The 15,963-nt window shown below is 39.2% G+C and overlaps 1 protein-coding gene across 1 annotated transcript; it reads right to left on the reverse strand.

The window, feature by feature from the left end:
- Positions 1-7,881: 7,881 nt before the first annotated feature.
- Positions 7,882-8,256, reverse strand: LOC138889961 (uncharacterized). Its single transcript, XM_070173309.1, has one exon. The coding sequence runs from the start codon at positions 8,254-8,256 to the stop codon at positions 7,882-7,884; it is 375 nt and encodes a 124-aa protein (XP_070029410.1).
- Positions 8,257-15,963: the final 7,707 nt, after the last annotated feature.

The raw sequence follows: 15,963 nt of genomic DNA on the forward strand, positions 1-15,963 counted from the left end.
GATTGGGAAGGAGAGGGTTAGGGGAAACTGAAAAAGGCTATTAAAATGAAAAAATTATTTATTTTTTTTATATTTTGTGTTTGTGTTATTGATAAAATAAAATGGTTACTTCCTACTCCTATTTGATGTTGTTAGGTAATGAATTCTCTTTTTGTGTCTTATGTGTGCTTTTTTAAATATACTATATGCAGTGATGTTTGTACATTTGTACTGTTATCTAAAAGGATGAGACAGTGTTAGTCCCCAATAATAATCAATTAAGGGGATTAGTTAAACTTTCTTTGAAGTTTTGCTTAGTTATGACATAACCGCAAATTAGGCTTGATGCTCAAGCATTATTATTATTATTATATTATATTATATTATATGTAAAGAAAAAGAATTGTTTGGCTCTGTCAGAAAAAGGATTCAAACTCTGGATGCAAAAAAAAACTTGTCAATTGTAAAGGTTTCTAATTTATCAACCGTTTACATTGATTTCTCTCTTTTCCTTTTACTGCTATTATTATTTTATTTTTGTCTAGAGGGTGAAATCTAGTCAACTGTAAAGGTTAGGAGAAAGGCAAATGAAAGAAAGTCGGTCTTTACATTTGATAAATTTAGAGTATATTTCTAACTCAAAGATGTGCAAGGTAAGAGCGTTAGTGGTTGAATTATCTTTGGATATTAAGAAATGAAAACAAAATATAATAATATAGTAATATAGACAAGATGTATAGGAGGAGAACGTAGAAGTTATCTTATTCAAATGTGTTTCTTGTGTGTACTTCATAAGATAAAGTATACCCTATTTATAGGATATAGGATACATGAAATGTTACAAGAATACACCTAAAGGTTACAAATATTAAGTTATGAATTAACTAAATATATGAACTCAAATGGTTCATGGAGTCTGGATGTATGGAGTATTCATTAGACATCCACTTTAAAATATTCATAACACTCTCCATTGGATGTCCATCTAAAAGATAATGTGCCTCGTTAAAACCTTATTAGGAAAAATTCAGTGGGAAAATGTCTGGTGAAGGAAAAAGAGTACACACATCTTGTAATACGCATTGAGTGTTGTCTCATTAAAAACTTTACCAGGAAAACCTAATTGGGACACAACCTTACTTAAGAAAAAAAGAGTACAACGAGTATTATACTTGATAAATGATGAAAAGTGCATATTTTTTTAGTATGTTTATATATTATTTCTTATGTGAGTTATGGGAGATCACATGTTTTTTGAAGTGAAAATATACTTATTACGTGTTTCTTATGTGTAGGAACAAACGTGCATGGAAAAGGATCAAATGGAAGAAAATTGGTGAAAAAAAGCTGAAGAGAAAAGTCTCGGACAGCGAAGCAAGATTCACATCGCCAGACCTGGACCGAAGCAAAATAAATTAGGAAAGTCCCGGACAATGAAGTGAGGGTCACTTCTCCAGACCGGGACCGGGGGCAGAAAATTCAACTTTTCCCATCAGAACTAGGAGAAGGAATTTCGGCCCAAATAGACCTTAATCACTATAAATACATCCTAAAACATGATTTTAAAGGGGGGAGATACTGCTTTAAGGTAAGACAACACCCAAGGAGGCGAGAATACGTTAGGAGGAAGGAGGAAGATTCAACCACGAGTTTTTCCCCTTCTTCTTCATACTTTTCATTGTTGGTTATGACTTTTAGTATTGTAGTTTTACATACTATTATGAGTAGCTAATTTATTATCTAGAGTTTTGGTGGAACCTCTTGGAGGAAGAATTCTTGTATGTTTTAATATAATTTAACCTTTAATTTTATCTACTTGTTCAACTACGTGCTTATTTCAGTTGATCAATTGACTGTGCTTATTTATTATGTGTTGCTTGAGAAAGTATATATATTTAGGTGGTTGTTGAACAATGTCACTCCTAAGGCATATGGGAGATCAATACAGCGGGTTTAAAAATGGGAATAGAGATAACGAAGCTTTGACGTGATCCTAGTGAGCGGTGAAAAAGTGCGAGCTAGCGTAGTTCGAGAGAATATGACTAATACATTATTGTAGTTGCTCGAGAGAGAATTACGATAAGTCGAGTGCGTATGATCAGTAGATAATACTTAGGCGAAATTGTAGGAGACTTAGCGGGAAGGATTCCGACAATTGAGGAAACCATAACTCTAGACCTCCTTAATTTAGTCTCTAATCCTTAGTATCTTTAGTTGTTAATTTACTGCTTTAGTTTGTTAGTCAATTAGTTAGATATAAGAATCTTAATATCTATAATTTAGGAATTGTTCGAGCTTGTCTTCTTAGTATACTGAACAGTTATAGCGAAATCTTAGTTCTCTGTGGGATTCGATCCCGGACTTTTAGACCGGATTATATTTGCAGCGACCGCTTATCCTTTTTAGAACTAGAGTTGGGTGTGATCAATACTCCCCCCGATGAAACTTTATTTGATATCTCGAAGACGATGCATTCCAATTTTATGCCTCAGCTTCTCAAATGTTGATGTTGGCAATGCCTTAGCGAATAAATCTGCCATATTATCATTGAACGGATTTGTTGAACATCTATCTTATCATTTTGTTGAAGATCATGCGTGAAAAAGAACTTTGTTGAAATGTGTTTTGTTCTGTCTATTTTGATATATCCTCCTTTTAGTTGAGCTATACAAGTAGCATTATCTTCATACAATATCGTCAGAATCTTCATCTTTAAAGAAAGACCACACAATTGTTGAATGTGTTGAGTCACTGAGCTCAACCGTACACATTCTCGACTAGCTTCATGAATAGCTATTATCTTTGCATGATTGGAAGATGTAGCAGCTAAAGTTTGTTCTGTTGAACGTCATAAAATAGTTGTACCTCCACAAGTAAATAGATAGCCTGTTTGAAATCGAGATTTATATGAGTCAAACAAATAACCTGCATCTGCATAACTATTCATTTGTGTATCGAATTCATAAGAATAAAATAATCTCATATCAATAGTCCCTCGGAGGTATTTAAAAATATGCTTAACACCATTCCAGTGTCTTGTCGTTGGAAAGGAACTAAATCTTGCTAATAAACTTACAACAAAAGTTGTATCTAGTCGAGTATTATTTGCAAGATATATTAGTACCCCAATTGCATTAAGATATGGAGTTTCATCACCAAGAAGCTCTCCATCATTTTCATGAGGTCGGAATGAATCTTTATCTATATTAAGTGATCTCGTAACCATCGGGATACTCAATGAATGTGCTTTATAAAAACGCTTTAGGATCTTTTCGGTATAAGTTGATTGATGGACAAAAATTTCAACTTTCATATGCCTAATTTGTAGACCAATATAAAATTTTGTCTTTCCAAGATATTTCATTTCAAACTCTTTTTTCAAACAGTCAATTGCTTTTGGAAGTTCCCCAGGAGTTCTAATGATATTTAGATCATCAACATACACAGCGATTATAACAAATTCAGATCCAGACATTTTTTATAAATACACAAGGACAAATTGGATCATTCTTTTTTTTTTTGGTAATTAAAATTATTATTAATCACCAAGGAAAACCTTACAAAGCATAGCATAGCAATCCTAACTAGTTGTTCTCTACAAGGAGTACCTAAGATCTAACACTATCTGTTCCTTCTAACCCAATACATGTATTATCTAACTAAACACAAATCAAAACAATATGCCTACTTTTCTTCTTCTAATTTTTTCTTTCAAAAGTATAGATTTTGTATCAGCCCCTTCACTTTTTTATCTGCCCTAAAGTAGCACATGCTCACAACCTCCCTTGCCAGTGCTTCATGTTCTCTACTTGCACCCTCAAATATTCGAGTATTCCTTTCTCTCCATAGCACATGTATGTATTCAGCATACATCATTTTAAGTAGCATTGTTGAAGTTGTCTTCCCTTTTGAGTGATGAATGATGAGCTGGAAATACTGTATCCAAGTGTTGGGAACAATGGAGTGGACTTGAGCCCATTGAGATAACCTGTTCCATAATTTGTTGGCATATGAGCATTATGCAAACAAGTGTTCTCTTGTTTCCTTATCAGCCTGGCACAACACACATGTCTCATCCATATGGAGACCTCATCTCTTCAGCCTATCTTTTGTTAGCAATCTTCCACGGTTCTGTAGCCACATAGTAAATATGGCTTTAGGTCTAGCATTGTTCTGGAACATTAAGCATCTACAATCCATCTTAGAGTGAATTGCTATCAATTATAAATATATGTGCTTAATAATACTTTTTTGCTCATCTAGTGGCTTGTGAAGTTGATTGATTATATGTTTAGCTTCAAAGATCTTCCTGATCGTCCAGCTTGCACTCTGAGGGATGCTCATATCATCAATCCTTTGCTTTTTAACATAATAAGAATGGATCCATTTGATCCATAAGTTATCTTGCTTATGAGTTAAATCCCAGTAGGTCTTGGCAATTGCAGCACTATTCCACATCTGCAGATTGGTAAGGTTAAGTACCCCTACAGATTTAGGGAGACATATCTTTTCCCAAGAAAGCAATGATTTTTTGGTAAGCACATTTCCACCAGACTATAGGTAGTTTCTACAGTAAGCCTCAATTAATTTAACAACCTTAACTGGAAGTGAAATTGGACCATTCTTATACCCTTCTTTCAGCAAATACTCACTCTGGCGATTATACCATATTCGGCCTGATTGTTTCAATCCCTATAAGGATTGAAGTTGTATGGAACAAGTTTCCCGAAAGCTTTTATTAGTTTCAACAACTTTAAGCCCTTCAGGAATTTTCATATAAATTTCGCTATTTAATGTGCCATATAAATAGGTTGTGACAACATCCATCAGATGCATATCAAGTTTTTTATGGATTAACAGATTTATAAGATACCTGAAAATGATTGCATCCACCATAGGAGAATATGTCTCCTATCACGATCCAAAATAAACCATCGTGATGGCGCCTTCGTGGAACTAGGCCAACCTCAACTCGTCAACTCAACAACTCTAAAATCATAACGTAAGCAATTAACATTTAAGAAATCCTTTTAAAAGCATAGTAAATCCTAAAGTATGATACAATCTACCCCAAAATTCGGGGTGTCACTAAGTACATGAGCGTCTAATCAGAATACAGTCCACTACAATATCTAGAGAAATAAACTGAAATACGACAATGATAAAGAAGGAGAGTCAAGGCCTGCGAATGTCGTGCATCTACCTTGATAGTCTCCAAGCTCTAGAACCTCAATCAGCAACCACCGCTATGACCGGTATCGCTTGGATCTGACATGAGGTGCGGGGAGTAACGTGAGTGCATAAACTTAGTAAGTAACGAGTCCAAACTTTGGACAAAAAGATAGTGACGAGCTCAATTGTTACAAATAACAACAGGAATAACTAAACAGATTTTTAGGCATGCTTTCAATTTAATGGGCAGTTCAAAATCATAAATTAGAGCAGGTACGAACAACGTAAAGAATATAATTTTGCTACCTCTACATGGCAATGCATATGATGTATGTGATGTACCACGCTGTCAGCCTCAGGTGCTCACACTCTCAAATACTCAACCACTCAGTATTATATATGGCTCATATGGCCCAGGGAAGATCCATCCCAGAATATATACATACATCACTGACAATAGTCACTCGGTACCGAGGAAATAGGCAATCCAACCCTATGGAGATAATCCATCTCCAGGTATCAAGTATTTCGAACAAGATCCATGTCCATGGAAGATCCATCCCTCAATATATCATCTTCGCTCAATGGGGGTGTGTTATAGACTCCGGAGGGGCTCCTGCAGCCCAAGCGCTATCACAAATCAGAATAACCACTGCGGCGTGCAACCCGATCCCGTAACTATCACTCATAATCAGGCTCTCAATCTCACTCAGTCATCAATCTCTCCAGTCTCACCCACGGGCTCACAATGTCATGGAAGCTAACCCGGAACAATGATATGATGTATCAATAAATAACAATTGAGATTAGGATATGATATAAAAATGCATGAATATGACTGAGTACAGAATACCAATAAAATTAATAGATGACAGTAAGAAATGACCACTAGGGGTCTCAACAGTACCAGCATAAAATCTAACATGATATCTAGCATTATTGATAGCTCAATTACTAACACATAATAAAAACACGGATATCAACAAGATAGAGTCACTATATGGTGCCATGGAGTCAACCATGTCACATTTCTCACGGTGCATGCCCGCACGTCCATCACTTGGCATGTGCGTCACCTCAGTACCAGTCACATAACATATAATTAGGGGTTTTGAACCCTCAGAACCAAGTTTGAAAGTGTTACTTACCTCAAACCGAGCAAAGTCCTACTCCGCAATGTCTTTGCCTCTCAAATCGGCCTCCAAATGCCACAAATCTAGCCACAAGTAGTACAACACAATCAATAAAGGCTAAAGAAATCAATTCCACAAGAGAACTACTAAATTATAGCCAAAATCCGAAATCGACTCAAATCCGACCCTCATGCCTATGCCTCGAAATCTAACATAAGTCACAAAACCCGAAAGCCTATTCACTCACGAGTTTAACCATACTAAATTCATAAAAATCCGACATCATTTGCCCTTCCAAATCCCCGAAATTCACTCTCCCATTCTCAAGCCCTAATCTCCCAAATTTCACCTCAAAAACTCACCAACTAGGTGTAAAATCAGTGGAGAAACACTATTACTGAAGATAAATAGGCACAAGGAACTTACCTTAGTGATTTCTTCAAAATACCTCTCAAATCCCCAAAATCCGAGCTTAAAATTATGAAAATGGTGAAAAATCTCGAAGTGTTCTATTTATAGTTTTTGTCCAGCAAAACCGCGCTTGCGGCCTCTTTGTCGCTTCTGCAACGCTGCACCTGCAAAAATTCCATCGCAAGTGCGGATTCCACTTAGGATCCCAGACTTTGCTCCTGCAGCTTAAAAACCGCATCTGCGCCTATCGCAGGTGCGGAAATACATTGCACCTGTGCTTGGCCTTTCGCTTCTGCGACCCTCGTAGGTGCGGGAAAGTCTTCGCACCTACGGCTCCTACCCAGCTCCTTCTTCGCTTCTACGGACCCGCACCTGCGGTTCCCACTCCGCAGGTGCGATTACACCAATAACAACAACACTTCAGCTGCTCATTCAATTCCAAAACCAAGTCCGAAACCTCCAGAATTCCACTCGAGGCCCCGGGACCTCAACCAATCATGCCAACAAGTCATATATTCCCATGCGAACATAGTCGAACCTTCGAATCATTCAAAACACCAAATTGCACCCGAATTCAAGCTTAAAGAACTTCTAAATTTTTGAATTCCACAAATGACGTCGATACCTACCAAGCCACGTTCGATTGACCTTAAATTTTACACACAAGTCAAAAATGATACCACGAACCTACTCCGATTTCCGGAAATCCAATCTGACTCTAATATCAAAATTTTCACTGCCGACTAAAATTGTCAAAATTCCAACTTTTGCCAATTCAAGCCTAATTCTACTACGGACCTCCAAATCATATTTCAAATGCGCTCTTAAGTCCAAAATCACCTAACGGAGCTAATGGAACTATCAAAATTCAAATCCGAGGTCGTTTACATATAAGTTAACAACCTGTCAACTTTTTCAACTTAAGCTTCTAGTTAAGAGACTAAGTGTCTCAATTCAATCCAAAACCACTCCAGACCTAAATCAACTAACCCGAAAAGTCACAATACAACTATAGAACACAAAAGATATAGAAAATGGGGGAATGTGGCTACAACTCTCAAAACGACCGGCTGGGTCATTACATCCTCCCTCTCTTTAACAAACGTTCGTCCTCGAAAGGGTCTAAAAACATACCTGTAGCCTCAAATAGGTATGGATATCTGCTCCGTATCTCCAGCTCGGTCTCTCAAGTAGCCTCCTCCAAGGACTGACCTCTCAGATGCACTTTCACTGAAGTTATATCCTTTGATCTTAACTTTCGGACCTGCCGCTCCAAAATAGCCATCGGCTCTACATCATAAGTCAAATCATCATCCAACTGAACCGTGCTGAAATCCAAAACATGGGACAGATCACCGTTATACTTTCGGAGCATAGAAACATGGAATACTAGATGCACACTCGACAAGCTAGGTGGCAAGGCAATCTTGTAAGCCACCTCCTCAATCCTCTGAAGTACCTCAAAAGGCCCTATGAACTGAGGGCTCAACTTGCCCTTCTTCTCGAATTTCATAAGACCCTTCATGGGTGAAACCTTCAGTAGAACCTTCTCCCCAACCATGTAAGACACATTACGAACCTTCTTATCGGCATAACTCTTTTATCTTGACTGCGCCGTGCGAAGCCGCTCCTGAATCAATTTAACCTTATCTAAAGCATCCTGAACCAATTCAGTACTCAGTAACCTAGCCTCACCCGGCACAAACTAACCCGCTGGAGATCTACATCGCCTCCCATATAAAGCCTCATATGGAGCCATCTAAATGCTCGACTGATAACTGCTATTGTAAGAAAACTTTGCGAGTGGCAGAAAATGATCCCATGAACAACCAAAATCAATGACACACGCACGTAACATTCCTCCAATATCTGAATAGTGCACTCAGACTGTCCGTCCATATGAGGATGAAATGATGTGCTCAACTCAAACTGAGTGTCCAAGTCTCGCTGCACGACTTTCCAAAACCTCGATGTAAATTGCGTGCCTCGATCTAAAATGATGAAAACTGGTACACCGGGTAGGCAAACAATCTCTTGATGTAAATCTCAGCCAATCGGTCTGAAGAATAGGTAGTACTCACAGGAATGAAGTGCGTGGACTTGGTCAGCCGATCCACAATCACCCAAATAGCATCGAACTTTCTCGAAGTCCGTGGGAGCCCAACTACGAAATCCATGGTGATCTACTCCCACTTCCACTCTAGAATCTCTATCTGCTGAAGCAAGCCACCCAGTCTCTAATGCTCATATTTCACCTACTAACAGTTGAGACGCCGAGCTACAAACCCAGGATGGTTAGTCATGTATGACTCAACATTTTCAACTTCATTACGCCTTTATAGGCACTTCAATTTGATTTCCTCCTTCCAAGTTTTTTGATTTTGAAACATCAGCTGCCATGGTCAGTCGGGGTCGACTTGACGCCCCTACCGAGGTTGTGTGCCTTTTGCATATGAGCTTGTATCAAACGAAATCCCTATAAATCAGTTTTGCTATCTCTTCTTTGCCTCAGTTTTGAAACAGAGTTAGACCGAAAGGGATTCAAAGAAAACAGATAATGGAATGGATAATGAATCGGACAGGAGGTGTCCCTTTCAGGGAAAGGAAAGAAGGACTTATCTGGAGTATATGCGGACTTCAACTAACATGACATGCCTCTTAGACTGGACGCATGATCTGTGTAAACCGTCCAATCTCATAAATTCATCACGACTTACGCCTCAAAATCGAGAAACCTTGGCAAGACTCTATTGATGCCTATGGCTGTGAGGATCCTCTTTTTGATTAGTGGTGCCCATTGCGGGTTTTCACCAGCTAACCTCTCTCATTTCTCTTCTAACCATCGCCTTATAGTGCTCTTTGCGTGAGGGTTTTCACTAATAAAACTCTCTCATTTCATTTCTCTCATTTTGGTTGGATCAGATCCAAGTAACTATATTCTCCAATTCTCGAAAATTCTTGCCGATTGATCAGAAGGACTTGAAAAGGATTTGGGTAAAAAAAGGATTTGGATTAAATTACAACGTGGAACCTTTCAGGCATAACCATTGCCAAAACATTATAGCTTCTGCCCCAATTTCACCTTTTTGGGGAATTGTAGATTTTTATTTTGGTGTGACTAAACCCCAGAGAGAGGCTGCCTACATATCCTTTCAAAATCAAGTCAAACGTAGTTCAAGGAACTTTTGTTTTTGATTTATTTGTTTTCTTTCTTTTCATTCATTTTTTCATCATTTTGTTTCATCTATTTTCTCTTTTTTTTTTCATTCATTTTCTTTTCTGTCTCTCTTTTTTTTAAATAACTTCCAAGTTCTAAAGAGGGTAATTAAAGAAAAAGGGAACCGCTCAAAGGGTTTGCAAGGATTGGTAGTGTTTGGGTAGCGGGAATGAAAGCCTTCGTCATCCCAATCAGAAAACATTAAAGCTGTGTAAAAGGGTCAAACATAATACCATTTGACCGCATCTGTATTGACAGTTGCTTCGGGATCATTTCCTTCAATGTCTCCTAAATACAACGCTCCTTTTGGAAATACTCTTCTTATAGTGTATGGACCTTTTCAATTTGGAGTGAATTTTCCTTTTGCTTCTTCATGATGCAGGAGAATATGTCTCAGAACGAGTTGCCCCAATTTGAATTTCCTGGGCCGCACTTTCTTGTTGTAGGCACGGGCCATTCTTAGTTGGTACAACTACCCGTGACAAACTACGGTCATCCGTTAATTGTTCCAACCGGGTCTTGACCCATTCATCATCCTTGATCTCGGCTTCAACAATGATCCTAAGAGAGGGTATCTCAACTTCTATAGGTATTACGGCTTTAGTTCCAAAAACCAATAAGTAAGGCATGGCCCCAACTGATGTGCACACGGTTGTGCGATATCCCAATAATGCAAAGCGGTTTTTCATGCCATTATCTAGAACTTTGAATCATTTTCCTGAGGATCTTCTTGATATTCTTGTTTGTAGCTTCAACAACGCCGTTAGCTTTAGGCCGATAAGGGGTAGAGTTACAATGCGTAATCTTAAATTGTTTGCATACCTCTCTCATCAAGAGGTTGTTCAGATTTACATCATTGTCTGTAATGATAGTTTTAGGACTACCAAAACGACAAATAATGTTGGAATACACGAAGTCCACCACCATTTTCTTGGTGACGGCTTTGAAAGTGACTTTTTCAACCCACTTTGTGAAGTAATCAATGGCAACCAGGATGAATTTGTGCCCATTTGAAGCTTTTGACTCGATTGGCCTAATAACATCCATGCCCCAAGCGACAAACAACCAAGGTGCTGCCATATGATGTAACTCTGAAAGTGGTGCATGAATCAGGTCACCATGTATCTGATACTGATGACAATTCCGGACAAAACTGAAGCAATCCTTTTCCATGGATATCCAATAATAACTTGCTCGGAGGATTTTTTTGCAAGGACAAATCCATTCATGCGAGTCCCACATACTCTCGAATGCACTTTGTTCAGGATCTTTTCATCTTCTCGGGCATCTATGCACCTCAAAAGATTCAGATCTGGAGTTCTTTTGTATAAGACTTCTCCGCTAAAAAAGAAACTACTGGCATGCCTTTTGATAGTTCTCTTTTGATCTCCACTGGCCTGCTCGGGATATTCCTTTGTTTTCAAAAACCTGTTGATATCATGATATCATGGCTGAACATCTAGTTCTATTTCAATTGCATTACGATAACCATGCCTTTCTCGAATTTGGATTTCTAGCGGGTCAATATGGACATTGCCCGGATATGGCAGCATTGAGGCCAAAGTAGGTAGTGCATTAGCTAGCTCATTGTGGAATCGAGGAATATACCTGAACTCAACAAATTTGAACCAGTTGTAGAGATCTTTCACGTGTTACTTGTACGGGATGAGTTTGATATCTCGAGTTTCCCGCTTGCCCTGAGCTTGCAGAATAATCAAGCCAGAATCTCTCATGATAAAAAATTCCTCAACATCCATATCAACTGCCATTTTAATGCCCATGATGCAAGCTTCATACTCAGCAGTGTTGTTCGTACATAAGAACCAAAGCCAGGCTGTGGGGATAGTGCTGACCCGTGGGTGAAATCAAAATTACCCCAATCCCGACACATTTTGCATTTACAGCTCCATCAAAGAACATTTTCCAAGCATCGGTGTCCTCTGGAATTACTTCAACTGAAGTTTGGGAAATAAGTGCTCAGGGGTTGGTATTCACCATCAACTGGGTTCCTTGCTAGATGATTAGCCAAGGCTTGGGCTTTCATTGCCGTGTGGGTGACATAAACAATGTCGAACTCAGTGAGCAGGATTTTCCATTTTGCTAGCCTTCCCGTGGGCATTGGTTTTTGGAATATGTACTTCAGAGGATCCATTCTGGTTATGAGATATTTGGTGTAGGCCAAAAGATAATGTCTAAGCTTTTGGGTGGCCCAAGTTAGGGCGCAACAAGTTCTTTCTAACAGAGTGTATTTGGCTTCATAACTGGTGAACTTTTTGCTCAGGTAGTATATGACTTGTTCTATCTTGCCGGTCATATCATGTTGCCCCAGGACATAGCCGAAGGAATTTTCCAAGACTGTCAAATACAAGAACAAAGGTCTTCCTGGCTCAGGTGGTACTAATATTGGCAGATTTGACAGATATTTTTTGATTTTATCAAAAGTCTCTTGACATTCCTCCGTCCATTTGATCACCGCATCTTTCTTCAGCAACTTGAATATGGGCTCACACGTGGTAGTAAGCTGAGCAATGAACCTGTTGATGTAATTCAATCTTCCTAGCAGACTCATGACCTCTATCTTGGTTCTCAGATGTGGTAAATCCCAAATAGATTTTATCTTTGTTGGATCTAACTGGATAACCCTCTGGCTGACTATAAACCCCAGAAGCTTCCAAGATGTAACTCGAAATGCACATTTAGCAGGGTTCAATTTCAAGTCATACCTGCACAGGCACTCGAAGAACTTTCTCAAATCTTGCACATGGTCTTCCTGTATTCTGGATTTAATGATCACATCATCCACATACACCTCAATTTCCCGGTGCATCATATTATGGAAGATGGCAGTCATAACTCTCATGTAGGTCACCTCGGTGTTTTTCAAACCAAATGGCATGACCTTGTAATAGTAAGTGCCCCAAGGTGTGGTGAAAGCTGTCTTTTTTGTGTCTTCTTCATCCATCAGAACCTGGTGATACCCAGCATAGCAATCCACGAAATAATGTATCTCATGTTTGGAATAGTTGTCAACAAGAATGTGGATGTTTGGCAATGGGAAGTTATCCTTGGGGCTTGCTTTGTTCAAATCTCGATAATCAATACACACTCGGGTTTTTCCGTCTTTCTTCAACACTAGGACCTCGTTAGCCAACCATGTGGTATATCGGACCACCCGAATCATACCAGCTTTCAATTGTTTGGTGACTTCTTCTTTTATCTTATCACTATAATCCGTTTTGAACTTTCTTTGCTTTTGTTGGAAAGGTGGATAACTGGGATAAGTCGACAATTTATGTACTACCAAATCAACACTCAGTCTTGGCATATCATTATAGGAACATGCAAACACGTCTTTGAATCCAAACAAAAGTTGGATCAATGCATCTCTAGTTCTTTCATCAACATGAATGCTTATCATGGTTTCTCGGACTTCTTCTGGACTGCCCAAATTAACTGGCTCGATTTCATTTAAGTTTGGCTTAAGCTTATTCTTAAATTGTTCCAATTCTCAATTTATTTCTCTAAAAGTCTCATCTTCATCATATTCTGGTTCTTGATTCATTATTTCATAGTTAGACGTCGTTTTAGGATCTGGGCATGAAGTCCGCAAGCATGTCATGTTATTTGAGTATGCATTATTATAACTGAAAACAAAAAGATAAGAAAAATAGCAAAATCAGAATAAAGAAAAATGAGACATCCATTGAGGATGAAATATTGATTTCATTTCATTGAATTGAAGATATGAGAGTTTACATTGAAATCAAAAGAAAATAAAGTAAAAAAACATTCGAGTTATACCCTAAAATAACTCGTAATGTAGAAAAGATGGCAAGCTTGGACTACCGAGATCCCCGCCTGACAGGGAATGGGGTAGCTTTTCAATTCTGAAGCTTGGCATTTGGTCCCATGTATAGCACCTCAGCAGTGCTTGTGCCTTCCCCCGGCTGGACCATGTGGGACTCATAGAGCATTTGTTTTATGGATTCACAAATGTCCTCAATTTCTTCAGTCGTGAAGGCCTATTCTTCTTCTTCTTCAACGTACTTAGGTTTAACAAATGACTTGGCGAGATGCGGAACAAGATGGAGCAGGACCCACCTATTTTTCTTACGCTCATCATTCAACTTTCTATCGGGCTCTGTAGCTCGGAAACCTACACCGAAGAACTTCTTATTGACGGTCGAAGTGATGGGCTCTGTGATGCCTTTTAGAGATACCCCGGTCCCCTTTTAGGGCTTGTAACCATATTTAATCATTTCAGTGGCGACCATGACCGATGCATTAGATAAGCAAGGTTGAGGGAACGGGGCCCTTTTTCGCATTGGCGACGACCAGAATTTCGAAAGTTTGGTAGACAATATGCTCACTTCCTTCCCTAACTTCGAGACACGAGACTAAAGGCTTCCTGTAAATGTACTGTTCATCCTTCCCATGGTGAACAATTTCTTGGTTATCATACTCAAATTTAACCATTTGATGGAGAGTGGAAGGCGCAGCTCCTGCGGCGTAAATCCATGGTCTTCCTAGGAGAAAATTATATGAAGTATCCATGTCCAGAACCTGGAAAGTCACTTCGAAATCCACGGGGCCAATGTCAAAATCAAATCGATTTCCCCTATTGTGTCTCGCTTGACACCATCAAAAGCGCGCACACGGACATTGTTTGGTCAAATTCTTTCTGTTCCGATTTCCATCCTCTGGAGTGTTGAGAGAGGGCAAATATCGACCCCGGACCCACCATCTAGCATGACTCTCTTCACATAATAACCTTTATATTTGACAGTCAAGTGAAGGATTTATTGTGTGTGGCTCCCTCTAGGGCAAATCATCGCGGCTGAAAGAAATCCTGTTGACTTCGAAGAATCATTTTGCCATTCTCTCCAATTGTTCAACTAAAGTTTTAACCGGGACATATGCCTCGTTCAATGTTTTCAGAGTACCTTTTGATGTTCATTCGAGCTCAACATCAAAGATAAAAGTGAGACATGGGAAGGAGACTTCCGGAGTTAGTCAACCATGGCATATTCCGAAGTTTTTATTTTTTGGAAAAACTCTTCTGCTTCTTCAGCACTCACAGGCTTCTTGGGTGGAAACAATTTATCCTTGTTCAGTTTTAACTTCTTTAGCTCTTCTGGGTTGTGGTACTTCCCAGATTGGTTCATTTCATTGACCTCTCCCATAATCTCTTTTCCTTTGTAAGTAACTACTGTTTAGTTATAATTCCAGGGGACTGTTGTGGGGTCTCTCATAGGGCTCTGTGGTGCATGGATGATGACCACATGCTCAGTCAACCTTGGTGGAATTACAGCCCCCCGCGCCACATAAGTCCATTTTGGCACATACAACTTTAGCACATTCAGAGTGGCTTTCCTTTACTCAAATCTTTTGGGAGCGTTCAATATGAGATGTTCCTTCCTTGGGGCCTTAGGAACATATATAATTGCGTCCGTAGCAGGTTCTGCCCCAGTTTTTGTTTATATAGCTTTTTCTGCAACTTGAGGAATTGGAGTGATTTTCTTCTCATTTCTGGCTAGTTTCGCTACTACTTTAGGTCTTGCCTCTGAATCGGCAATGGCAATGATGGCTTTCAAGGCCAGATCAAACTCTTTATCATCACAAATAATTCCAATGACCGACCCATTTTTATGAGCTGGTAGTGGATTGTTAGTCACATTAGGGATTTCCTCATCCCTCAACACCACTCGTTTTTGTTCTATTAAACTTTAAACTGCTCTCTTCAGGGTCCAACAGTCCTCCGTGTCATGCCCCTCTGATCCCAAATGGTAGTCACACCTAGTACCGGGCCGCCATGATGGGGATTCAAGATTTTGCCGGTTTGGGGGTACCGGCTGCAATAGGCCCATCTGGATTAACTTCGGAAACAAGATAGAGTAGGATTCACCAATAGGAGTGAAGTTGTTTATCCTAGGAGGCTCACTAGGGCGTGATTTATATTGGTAGTTGTTTTGTGGTGGACGGGGGGTTATATGGAGCTTGGTGAGGATGGTTATTTCTGGGAGGTGGAGCTTGGTTTTGGTTATAGTGTTG

Source organism: Nicotiana sylvestris, chromosome 4 (genome assembly GCF_000393655.2).
Source record: "Nicotiana sylvestris chromosome 4, ASM39365v2, whole genome shotgun sequence".
Taxonomy (NCBI): domain Eukaryota; kingdom Viridiplantae; phylum Streptophyta; class Magnoliopsida; order Solanales; family Solanaceae; genus Nicotiana; species Nicotiana sylvestris.